Genomic DNA, 13,345 nt, shown 5'->3' with positions numbered 1-13,345 from the left:
AATTCATCCTTCGAGAAGTATCACATAATGCAACGGTCACGTTTTAAAGCCCTTCTCGACATTAACTAATTTTTGCTATCACTTTCTCACAAATTAACAGCGCTTCACAATTTTAAATATTTTAAAAACGTTTCATACCCCAGGGTTTTAGTAATTCCACCGCAGGTTTCAACACTTTCAGGCCTAACGATTAGTTATACAGAATTCATCCTTCTACAAATCATTTTTAATTTATTTATTCGTTACAATAATTGAACTTCAATCGAGAACAGAAAACATTTGCTATCATACAATTTTGGCAATAACACGTAACAATTTAATTCAAGAGGTCATCTTGACATGATTAAAATTTATTAATCTCTAAAAAACGGAAAGGAATATACCCGATGAAAGTATCGATATCGAATGTTTACCGACACGTTCGGTTCGATTGATTGGCGAGCGCGTATGTGAACTTGCATCGCCCGATATGAGACATGGATATGCTTGTGTTTCCATAATTGCTTTAACATTTGCAAGTACATGGGGAGCTTCTAAATTGTCTTCCGCATGTCTCCATGATATAAGTAAAGGCTGGCCTAAAATGTATGCACATTAACACGTACGAAACAATTTCTTAACGTGAAAATGACGTATTTAATACGCGAACGACGATCTACAATGTTTCGGGTAGATATCAAAAATTGTTCCACGAATCAAGATCAAAAGCATAGTTTCTTTTAAATATTTGCTTATATACGTAACAAAGTCAACTCGTGTTCATGTTTAATACGAATTTTAGGGCAACCTGTGCAATAAGTCTTTACTTGATATGACGGTCAAATACGGCGATGAAAGAGCGAAGGTTCATGTTTCAAATTCATGTTCTGAACAAGAACATCCGCTTAGGGCACATGAAAGATCCATTCGTAGGGTCTTTCAAACGTTTCTTCTCCCTAAGTCACATTTTTGCGTTTACTTTCGATTTCTTTTAGGTTCCTTTCGTTCTATCTGCGGATATGGGACTGAACAGGCACACTTGGGTACAATTTCACTCCTCGATAAACTTGTAACGAATATACAATTTCGAGGCCTTCACGTTGCGCCCGGGATTACTTATTGCGGAAAAACAGTCAAAAGAGTGAGTATTTACTTACGAGTAATCGCAGGAACTCGAGCTTCGAGTACTCGTCTTGCTTGAAGCGCTCTCTGCGTCTACGCCTTTTCTGCCTGCCATCGCGCATTACTTATTTACATCTCTCTCCATCTCGCAGTTCATGAACTCGGTACACGTAGCGGCGATCTTCGCGAGGAACGAACCTCGATCGAGAGCACGAGTCGAAAGGAGACCCGATCTCGGGAGCTCAATTTCGTTCAGGCTCCCAAAAAGAGCCCCTTTCGGGAGCTCATAGCTCCGATGGGACATCCAGACGCCGTCGAATTCGCCGTCTCCGTAGACTCGGTTCACGAAAAAGAAAGAAAATCACTTGGTAGCGGGACTGATCCAGCCGAAGTGGGAACGAACGCTAGGAACGACTATTGTACACGAGGACTGACCACTGTGCCGATGGCAAAGACCGTGGGCCAAGGATCCCTCGTTTCCCTTCCACCAATTCCGGTGGTCAGACATTTACCGGACACCCTATCCGCGATCGTTGATCACCGATGTTTACTTACAAAAGTTCGGTTAATACCGAGAAAAAGAATTACATCTCCGGTAACTCCTATTCCCTGCACCGTTGCAGCGGGTAATTTGTGGGGAAATGGGACAAAGTAAAGGGAGACGCTGAATGGTAGTGTATATACACGTAGGAAGTGCATTCACTAGAGGGTCGGAAGAAGTCTAGTTGTTCGCTGTTCGTTTCCGATCAGTTCCGGGGAGTACATCAACGTCGTTTCAGCGTTCCGCGCCTTTCCCAATTCAGCTGCCGCAATTAAGCCGAGGGAACGGTATACATATGTACAACAGTAAAGCGTAGTTATAGCTGTAGCTATAGCTGTCACGAGGAGCACCGTTCCTCGAGCATGTCCGTCTTCGAAGTTGTTTGGCCCCGCGAGGCTGAAATGGGCATCTCGGACTCTCGAAGCTGACCGCTGGGATAACCAGAACTCCGGATCATTGTCATTTTCTATCTGGGCCAATTTAGAAAGTTCCAACAGAAATCAGTGTTTAGCTTTCATCGTCCTTTCCTTAACGGGGGTCCATTTGGATTCACTTCAAGAGGTGCAGACTTCCCGTTACCGATCGAACGAGCTTCTCGTTGGAGAACGTCATCGCCTACTATCCGGTCTCTTTGGAAAGATTTCGAAGGATCTCGTCCCGAGACTATGACCGATAAGCTTCGATGTAGGAAGTCCAGTCAAGGCGATGAACGTCCACTTCCTGCAGGTCTATCGGACACACCTTAGGACCAGTTTTCGAGCCAAGATCTGGAATCCTGTTCTGGTACCGAGTCCAGGATTCAAGCCCAGGAGCCGACGTCTGTTCTCCAGGGTGCCAGAGTCCAAGTCGCCGAGGTCGACTCCACGGATCGCGAATATGCTACTCTTTTGTTCGAGGTGCTCAGGTCGGCCAGTACTTACGAGTACACGGTTAGGCGATAGGACCCCAGAAGCAGGATGCAGATGACGAAAGGCTGCGTCCTGTCTAACGATATCCCCGTTGCAGCCGAGGTGTCCCTATCGTGGGGCGTCTGCGGGGTCGATCCCGTTTCTCTCAGGGGACCCTGGTACACGTGGTTCAACCTGTGACCATGATCCCGGTCGCCGTTCTCCATTGCGTCGTCTCCGCCATTTCGACTGCCATCTTTCTTTGATTGCTTCGGTAAGTCCATATCTGCGAACAAACAAGAGGAGCGGATTTTGCCTGAGTACTCCCTAGAGAATGTATAGATGCAAGGGATGAAAGAGCAGTTGCAAGGAGAACGGTGCTCCTATGGTACACTCTGCTTCGGGACTTTGGTATCGAATATTGTCTTTTTAGATATTCGTTCTCAATGCTAAGGAGGTAGACATACGTAAATATATAAACCATTCACGTTGCAATGCACCGTGCTATTCCTTGTAATCGGAGTGAAGGCTACTTCTCCATTTCCCTCCTTTCTAGGACGTTGAGCGAATGGGCAAGTGCGGTTATTCCATTTCCATGATTTCATTATCTATGCTTTTGTTAATAGCAGAATATTGAATAATCGTATATGGCGAAGTGACACATGTATGCATTTACAACGTTAGAATTACTCGAGAATGAAGGATGCTTTTTTTTTTTATTCGCGTCGTTTAGTGGCAGGGAAAACTTCATTATTTAACTTCGACGGTTTTATCTGCTAGTTTTCTGTTAATAAAGGAAATACATAGAACAACTGTATAGGATATGATATATAAGTGTATGTGTTTATAGCGTTAGAAATACTCGAGTTTTCCCAACAACCCTTCAAGTGTCACCCGTGTCGGAGTGATCGAGGGCCTCGAAGAGGGTCACGCTTTAACGGGGACCGAAAAAGAATTTAAGGAGAGCAGAAAATAGCCGTCCAAGAGAGATGTCCAGAGATAACTTGGCCGGAGAGGTATTTTCGTCGCAACCCATATCCGAAAGTGTGCCGCGTTATCCGCGATATCCACTCGTCATCCGTTCGAGATCCACTCGCTTGGGGCACCGCAACAAAGGGTAGTCATAAGCTCAGAGAAAAGTTATAAAAAGTATTCTTTACACAGCAGAACATAATAGAAATTACTTCATGTAAATTAAATGAATTTTTGTCGCAACCCATATTCCGCGTTATCCGCGATATCCACTCGTCATCCGTTCGAGATCCACTCGCTTGGGGCACCGCAACAAAGGGTAGTCATAAGCTCAGAGAAAAGTTATATAAAGTATTCTTTACACAGTAGAACATAACAGAAATTATTTCATGTAAATTAAATGAATTTTCGTTGCAACCCATATCCGAAAGTGTGCCACGTTATCCGCGATATCCACTCGTCGTCCGTTCGAGATCCACTCGCTTGGGGCACCGCAACAAAGGGTAGTCATAAGCTCAGAGAAAAGTTATAAAAAGTATTCTTTACACAGCAGAACATAACAGAAATTATTTCATGTAAATTAAATGAATTTTCGTTGCAACCCATATCCGAAAGTGTGCCGCGTTATCCGCGATATCCACTCGTCATCCGTTCGAGATCCACTCGCTTGGGGCACCGCAACAAAGGGTAGTCATAAGCTCAGAGAAAAGTTATAAAAATTATTCTTTACACAGCAGAACATAACAGAAATTATTTCATGTAAATTAAATGAGTTTGTTAATAATCTTGCTGATGTCACTCGGTGAAAAGTTAATTTATAGAGATCATATGATTGCTTATCCAAGGTAATTGTTTCAGGGCGACTTAGAAGATCTATTTATTTCACTACTATTGCAAAGCTAAAACAACGGACAGGCACAGTCACGACAAGATTATTTATACCTCGGTCCATTAAACAGCCATTCAAAACAACTGCTTTTAATCCTTTCGTGCTGGCATACGTGTGCGCGGATGCATTTTCTGTATACGGAGAAGTCGCTGTGAGTGCCCATTTCGTAGACAGAATCAAATATGCGCTCGTAATCATGAAAGTGATCTAAGCCATTTTTTTATTTTATGAAAACCTAAATTCGTATTATTGTAATTAATGTATGGAACATAACATGTACGGTAAATTAATTTTTTCAATTTTTTACTTAGATCGCTTATAATTGTAACGATGTAAAAGAGCCGTCGGCTCTATTTTTGCTACAGAAAAAATTACATTCACCTGACGTTTATTTCACGTCCAGGTTGATATTTCTTTGACGTTTCTTTGACGATACTAACGCGGACATACGATATTAGCGTCCACTTTATCTCAACTGAACGTATGAAAATTCGTTGATTTGACGTTACAAACCCAATAATGTTACTCAAATGCTACAAAAATGCGTGAATTTGACGTAAATTTTATGTTTATGCTCCGTTGGAGGACTAACGCCGGTGATATGATCGAGAGCTTGATACATGGATGCCGACTACATTCAACACCCGGATCCAGAGTCCTTCTCCCGGGTGCCGGCTGAAATCGACGTTAGGAACAAAAGGTTTAAGGTGCAGAAACGAAAATACCGCAACAACCCTTCGAACGTCACTCGATGTGGAGTCGGTGATCGGAAGCTCCAGGAAGCTCCTGGAAGCTCCGCTTTTGAGGGGGGTCGGTTTTCAAGGAGAGCAGAAAATTGCCCGTCCAACAGGGATGACCGAGGATAACGCGGCACGGACGAGGCATTTCGGTCACGGCGGATCCGCGGCGCGCTATCCGCTCGCTATCGACGCTATCTGGGCGCCGTGACGACGGGTGGATATAGGCGTTTTTTCCTCTCGGCGAGCCCTGTCCCGTGACAGGGATTCACGGGCGTTTTCACGCTCGACGACGCGCTGCAGGCAAGAATTTCTCTTTGACGAGGAATCCGCCCGGTGGATCCAATTTATCGTGTATCCCCGCAAATCGGGACGTTATAGAAGAGCGAGGGTGCGCCGTGTCGGGGGCTGGGACGAGCCAAGGGAGGTCGGGAGGCGTGCGCCGAGCAAACGAGAGAATCTGCGGCAGCTCGCCGAAATAGCAGTTTAGCACTGATAACACTTGGCGGACTTTTATCGATCATGTCTGGCAACAGATGGCTCACCCAATTCCTGTCCCGCCACCTTTTGTCCGGTCTGGCTGCCTGATAAACGATAACTAATACGCCGGGATATTGTTTCGCGAAGGCCGGGACCCTCCTCCACTCTTGGACCGGGGTTGGCTTCCTTTCCGGCCAAAGTGCATCCTGACTTCTCCTGCACCTCGTTGCGGCCTCCCACGATCGGGAAATCGAACGCCCAACGACCCATCGGGAGTTTCCCACTTATGGGGGGGACAAAAGGAAGCTGGAGCCAGCGGCCGGTCCCGAAATGAGTTGGTCTTGCGAGGAGGTGTTCTTTACAATTTTCCCATTTTAAAAGACACACAAGGGACATAAAATGACAAGGAAGAACTCTTTATCATCCGTCCTGATTTATCAGAACCGACTGGCGGACTTTTCCTCGGTCCGTATATTTGTGAACATCGCAGAGTTCGCTCTTTTGCTCCCACAAATTCTGGCGTCACCGATCTTGCTCGTACAGTCCTTGGACACCTTATCGGCAAGCATGCACCGTATTGAACATGTTTTCTTCTTAAACCATAGATATCTAGATCTCGCATTGCAGTGGAAGGAGTAAACTCGAATGTATGTACCACGTGATCCGACCGCTCACCCACACAGATAAAGCCATTTTTGTTCCTGAAACTTTAGAAGTGGGTGGTCCAATGCGAGGTCTAGATACATATATATCGTCTAAGGTTTTCTCTGCCTTTCGGTATGATCTCTTGATTCTGGATTCTTATTTTCTAAGAATCGTCGAATTTCCTTTTCCTCACTTCTTCGTGAGTGATAGTTCGACTCAGGACCTTTAAACTTGGGAGCTGGACGAGCCCTTTTCACCGAGTGTCGCTTATGGGTTCGGCTTGCATAGGTTCTTCCCTATTGTTGTCCGATGCTCGCCTCCTTTCGTCGTGCTCCCATGCTCCGTTTCTACCTCCGGTTCAACGGTTAATCCCTCGGCCTTATCGGATCGCGTGACTTTCGAACGTGGCTTTCAGGCCTCGCTTAACCCCGGGTCGAGATACGAGACAAGAGGCCCCGGTTACGCCGGAAAATTTCGCCGATTAGCGTCGACTTGCCGACTGGCCGAGCACTCGCGAATCTGCGTACGTGCATGCACGTGCATGGATTTACCTTTCGTCCCGTGTGGATGAAAGAAAGCGAAGGGAGTTCTCGACCGAAAGGATAACGAGACGAGAGGAACCACTTGCCTCAGGAAATGCAATCCATTAGACTGCGCCTACTTCCGGACTCTTTTCGGGTGAACTCCACTCCGAAACGGCGAAAACTCCTTTTATATGAAAGTACGCAAAAGGTTAGATTCTTGGAGACGTTTCGGGTACCGACCTGAAAAATCTTCAGTTTTTATTGAACGAGCGTGAAACTTCTATCTTTGGCGTATGGGAAATATATGGACTGTATGTAATGTTGGGGACACTTTCTCCACGACTCTTGTATGCGTAGAATTCCTCAAAGAAGCGAGTACATATTTAAAATTACAGAAAAACGTCCTGCCAGTGTTTCTGTCAAATTGTACCGCATTCTTTTAGTTCTCGGCTTTGATGTATTCTTGATCACTTGAATTTGAATGGATTTCTTTTCAATTTATTAAAATATTCCCTGACGGTACAGCTGGATTGGATAGGAATGCATCAATATCTTCATATTTCTCTGTTTAGAAATGCTTCACCAGGTGTATGATTTGATCCCTGAATTCTCTGTTATACGCGTGAACGAGCAGAATCATTAAACTATCCGTACCATTCATCATTTCCTCTTCGAGCCGTTCGACGCGGTAATACAGAACGTGACGTTTTAATTAAAAATGTATCGAAACCTCGAAACAAAAATGGGGAAATCGTATATTTCGACATATTTCGTGCATACTTCGAATTGCTCGAAGTATTTCAAAAGAGGTTTTTGGATGTTCGGCGGTTCGCACAAATTTTAATAACTGGCGCGTCTGCTATATTAAATTTCCGATCGCAGGAATTTTAAATTCAAAGTAAACGACTCGCACGTCAAACTTTGTACAATTTAGCAAGTAATTGCAAATTCTACACGGTTTTAGAAAACTTTCGCTAACAGTTTTGAATTTCACACATCTTTATTTATCGTATTCGATAAATCCGTGCATGATATAAATGTACACAATGTACACCTATGTACACTTTTTACATAATATTTATATTATAAGTGATGCTTTAGAGAGACATATTGAAGTCCAGCACTAAATAAAAGACTCAATAAAGAACAGATAAAAAAGAACATTTGCACTTAAGGGGTCGTAGAAGTCGCGTTACATAGGACGGATCGCAAACGGATTGTAAACGGGTTACAACCAAGTTACAACCCAGTTAATCGATTTTCTCCGAGCGGGTGACCGAAGCGTAAACGAGTGCATGTAAACGGATTTCGAAATATCCGTTTTTATCGGATTTCTATCCCAGTACTAAAACCTTCATTGGATCTCGCAATTAACATATCTAGTTAATTCACAGGAAAATACTGTTGCTGTAAAGGACTTCAATGGGAGCACTCAGAATTTCGCTCCAACATGTAAATTTCGTTACGTTAAACAATTTCATTTACGAATCAAAAAAGTTGTTCCAGTTTTCAACTTTTCACATCCACCATCGTTTTGAAAATATGAGCCTTTTGGCCACTATATACCATTCCTCTAGTAGAACGTCACTGCAAACGCGAATGGTTAAAAAGTATTCTTTGAGGTGATATTTTTCATTGCACATTTACCGAATTGACCGCGATACAAGAAACGTTTATTAGGAAACATATTTTCCCGTAACATGGCGTTTTATTATGCAGTTATGTAATTCATAAGGATTGCAGAAATAGTTTAGTGCATTTCCTATGGAAATAGATCAAATCTGATTTATTTATAAATCGTAACAAAGTACTCACCGTAAAGTCGTATGTTGCCTTCGGCTTCGCCTATGGAGTTTTTCGAAATGCACTTGTAGCCCCCCAAGTCGTGAGAGTGGAAGTTCCTAATGATCAGGCACATCTCCACGCTGTAGGACGATTTCGTCACTTCCTTCATGTAGTACTTGTCATTGCTGATGATCATCTCTCCTGGAAAAAAGGAACACCTCGCAAGACGTGTGGTTTACTATACCCCATCAAGAAATGGAATGGTTTCAAGACTCTCATCTCACTGTAAGCACCTGACTCGCGTGTCCAATAGTTGATGGCCTTGGGAGATGCCTCCACTTTGCAGACCAAGCTAACGTTTGTTTTCGTTGGGGCCCCTACCAGTTGATTCGGCACTTCGATCATCGGATGAACTGCAATGTTACCAAAAAAGTGTCTTCATAAGTTCTTCAATGAAATGTCAATGCGACCTGCAGAAGAGATGGGCGTAAAACCTTCAGCGGAAAGAAAAATTGCGTGTGAAGTAGCTTTATGGGTCATCGATGCTTCAAGATCTCCGTTAGAAATGTGTATTGTTAGGCCAAGTAAAAATGTGATATTAATGGGACGGCATAGGTATCCTGGATCTGAAAAAATGTGTGTGGAAAACCGCGCGACAGAAGTGAAACTTTTCTGGCTGCTTCGCGGATAGAGGGATTGGGATATTCTATTTACTTATTTTTTAAAATTATTCAAATAATCGGTTTAAGAAACAAGAATCGAATTTTATGTATACCTTCGTGTGCTCGTACTCTAAAAATAGTACAATAGATTTATGGTAACTACAGTATATGATAATTTTGAATTAAATATGCTCGATAAATCTGGAAAATACTGCGGCAATTGTAGTTCAAGATCTTATTCGATTCAGTCTCGACACCCGGAGTTGCTGGATTATGATTTTGTGGCATTTCATCATTGTCAACTTGATTTTATCCTTAGCACGCCTAAAGAAGTTTCATTTCAATAAATAACAATTCTGCTTCAAGTCTTCGGTAGGAATATTTCGTACTAATGGTTGAGCTTCCTTTCATTTAAAGGTATTCGTTTTTTTGTCATGTCAGCACTCCCGCTTTTGGAAAATACTAGTTTCACGTCCAACCATCCAACTTCCGCTCGATGTCCTATCCCCCAAAAATACGATGAAGCAATTAAAACTTTCTAGCCGCGGTGTTAAAACCGGACTGGAAATATAAATCAATCCTCCGCGCCGCGACGCCTCGTTGGCGTCCTAGAAGCGGCCATATTTATGCATCGACGCTCCCACGTGTACCTACGTGAGGTAAACTTAAAGAAATGCAATTTCGCATATCGGTGCACCCCTTACGAAACTTCGTTACGCCTTTGGAATTGCTGACGACTGTCTATCGAAATTCGGAAAGCGTAAACAACAAACGGCTGGCCAGATGCGACCTGAATTTTGTTGTCAACCCCTAATATTTTGCCATAAAAATATCCGATATTAAACTAAATTACGACTTTTCCTTGCAATCGAAACAAACCGGCAAGTACAAATCCTAAATTAATGCTTCGAAGGATCGGGGATCAAGGTCAACATCTAAAGAGTGAAAGAAAACCATCAGGAGTCGTAAAGACCCCCCTATTTTTGAAACGTTTACCATACCCTAGTACGGTCTCAAAAGAATAAAAATAAAAATAAAATCTCAATTTCAATGCCCATAAAATGTAAAAATGTACAGGTTAAACATTCCCAAAATCTGCACTTCATCATTCACCTCGCCGCTAGAAATTCCCCGGCAAACTATTTCAATTAGACGTCCAACGGATGCACGGTCGCGAATCTTGGTGGGTCCCGACCTTGATCTCGCCACCGGATCTTTTCCCTAATACCGTCCCGAAGCGCATAAGCCACATAATCTCCGTTAATCGATATGGAAGTTTTAATACCAGCCGGTGGCACCGGCCCCTGCGTCGATCCATCCTTTCGTCCCATCTTGGCTCGCGTCTCGGTTCACATCTTGGCCGCCTTAAGGTGAAGTGAAACACGTCGAGGAACTTGATCAACGTCGATAAAGAAGATTTTCTAAATGCCTACGTTGCCGACGTTAATTTTATATTGACAACTGTGTCGAATTAAATTGGATATTGTACCAAATGGCATACGCCACCTGTCGTTTTCGTACAATAAATATCAAGAAATTCAAGTAGAACTCCAGAAATCCTCTGGATTCATGCTTTCTGGGGCTCTAATTGATTGCGGAGGGACCCCCTGCGCCATCTGTGATTTCCAGGTCAATTAAATTTTCACTCCGAGACCTCGTATTCCCATCATTTTAGCATACAAGCGCATACAACACTTTTTTTGCCTTTATCCCGTTCAAATGCGAGTTTATCGATTACCAGAGTGTTCTAAATTGTCGTAAAATTGTCCTGACCCTTTCGTTTCTCATATCAGAGCCTTCGATAATTGTATATCGATCGAAATATGAGAGCCTGACGCCATTTTGGTTCTGGTCTGGGTTAATTTAAAAAATTTTTCCAAAAAATCCAAATTTTGAATGTGTCAGCACAATTCTTAGGTGACCAGGAGTGATGTGTCAAAGTTTCGGACAGTTTGGTCTAATACCCTTAAAAAAAAGTGTTGTATTCGAATCGACTGATTTGAAGGGGGTTTCACTTCACCTTAAGGGACCCGCGGCGGCGAGAGCGGCGGGATCTCGCGTCCCCGGTAAATCATTTAAATTGGTCCAAGGAAAATCCCCAACTAATAGCCGTAGATCCCGTTCGCCTGATGCGATTGCGGTATGAAATCAGCCTGCAAGGCGAAACATCGGGCCCGTAATAGGTTTCCCAGCTTGGCTACCGAGAGCGCAGTCTGTGGTCTGGGGAAGAGGGCGAGCGCCAGTAGTTCGGAGATAAAGGTGGAGGCTGCGAAGCAAGAGGGCCGGAAGAGCTCGAGGCGAAGGTGGAGGCTGCAAAGCAGAGGGCCGAAGGAGCTCGAGGCGAAGGTGGAAGCCACGGCGGAGGTAAAGATGGACGGAGGTGGAAGGTCGGCCGGGAAACGGCCTTCCAGAGGTACGCGGACGAGAGGCTGGGAGCGGAGGACAGGCAGATACGGTCGCGGTGATAAGATAACACGCCGGGTCCTTCCTCGCATTACCACCTACTCCTCGCGATGGCTCGCGATTACGAGCCTTACCGTAAAACTTCTCCGAGTATGACGGAATTTTTTATGCCCGCGCCCAGCGCCACCCCCCGCGGCCCGCGCTCTTTAAAGGGCCGCCACCCTGGGCGAAGGTTTCCGCCATGGCGGAACGTGCTCGCGGCCGAACGCGCCGGACTCGCCGGACGTGTTACGACTTCCGGCTATCCTTACGATTCGTTTCCCCTCGGATTGGCCCTTAAACTGTTGCTTTCTGCAACGGAAAAGAGCCATTCGAACGTCGTTATCTCCCTTAATGGTAAGCAGGGAACTACGTATAAACGGATGGAAATCAACGTTTCCGACCGCGTCACTAAAATCAGTCGTTCCACCGCCAATCACCAACGACGCAGTGGCTAATGTCATTTGCGTGTTGGAATAAATAGATGTCAATTATATATTTAAATCGGAATGAATTAAAATAATCCACGAGCATTAACGAAAGACGGCCGAATTAACGCCACCCGTTCGGCCACCGGCGAGAAAAAAAGCTGGGCGGGGGGTGTTAAGCGTTTTTAACGCTTCGTGACCACCTTTCAATTAAGAATGGAAAATTGTTTCTTTGAGCGAGAACGTACCACGAACGAGATAACGGAAAGCGGTAAAGTCACTTAATACCTTGACATTTCTCGATTCGGTATGTATCAAGACCGTGGACATATGGATTCGGTCTAATCGATGTAACCCCATTGTACGGTAAACTTATCCAGTTGTCCCTGCTTCCGGGCTCTAGGATCTGTATCCGAAATCCGTTTGATATCGGTTGCTTGAAGGCAGCCCAAGGGAAATCAATTAAACGTCTCGCAACACTCCCATACCGAACAAAGACCCGGACCAGGTCAATTGTCTAACCTTTCATTAAAAGGGTTTAGAATACTAGCTCAATCGTCCCCTTCAAAAGCTACGTTGCATCGATTAAAAGACGCAATAACCGCGATTCGCTATGTATAACTTTTCAGGTGATCCGTAATTAAACCCAATCTAACCTAGAGGTATAAAAAAATACCCTCCCGGATGAAAATTCCGTCCGTAAACCTGCTCCTTGCGTTACGTCCCTTTAATGCAACGAACTCTTAAAGTTAAATTAAAGAATTTTAGGGCCCCGGAAACGCATCTTCGCGGAGATCGAGTTAAGTTCCGGCCGGAAGTTGGCGAGCTGGCCTTGGCATTTCGCGTTTTGCATTTTGCTACGTCATCCGCAGGGCCGAGGTCTCGCGGCAGACGCGCGAGGACCTTCTTATTTTCCGGCAGGTTTTCCCGTAGAACTTCGAGCACGGCCGCATTTCCCTCTGAGCGCGTTACCGGCTCGGAGAGGTCCAGGCGCGAGATTCTTACGCCCGAGGGATCAAAGGCGGCCTAGGAAAAGTCATCTACCTCGGTAGATCGCGAGGGCTCTCGTGCTCCGGGTGCGGAAGTTGCAGATGGGCAGAGGGGCCGAGGGCGCGCACCCCTGCATTTCGTGCGCGCGGTGCCAGTGCAACTGCAGGTGCAGGTGCAACGAGCGGACGCGAGGACTGGGACGCGGCCTTTCGGGGTCGCTCGAGCGCTCGCGAGCACGTCAAAGCTCAAATGGGTTGCACCT

At 44.8% G+C, this 13,345-nt stretch overlaps 1 protein-coding gene across 1 annotated transcript in view; it reads right to left on the bottom strand.

Annotated features, from left to right (window-relative positions):
* Positions 1-204: 204 nt before the first annotated feature.
* Positions 205-13,345, bottom strand: part of LOC105697847 (lachesin) — a 32,679-nt gene continuing 19,538 nt past the window's right edge. Inside the window, exons 6-8 of the mRNA XM_023432182.1 lie at positions 8,855-8,974; positions 8,592-8,762; positions 205-2,815 (exon numbers count right to left, since the gene is read on the bottom strand). Of these exons, the coding sequence (XP_023287950.1) occupies positions 2,559-2,815; positions 8,592-8,762; positions 8,855-8,974 (548 nt within the window). The 3' untranslated portion in view covers positions 205-2,558. The remainder of the gene's footprint in view (positions 2,816-8,591; positions 8,763-8,854; positions 8,975-13,345) is intronic.

The sequence above is a fragment of the Orussus abietinus genome, unplaced genomic scaffold (assembly GCF_000612105.2).
Source record: "Orussus abietinus isolate OABI.00-Male unplaced genomic scaffold, Oabi_2.0 scaffold259, whole genome shotgun sequence".
Taxonomy (NCBI): Eukaryota; Metazoa; Arthropoda; class Insecta; order Hymenoptera; family Orussidae; genus Orussus; species Orussus abietinus.
The sequence above is the reverse complement of the archived record's forward strand: the minus strand, read 5'-3'. Positions and strand labels throughout refer to the sequence as shown.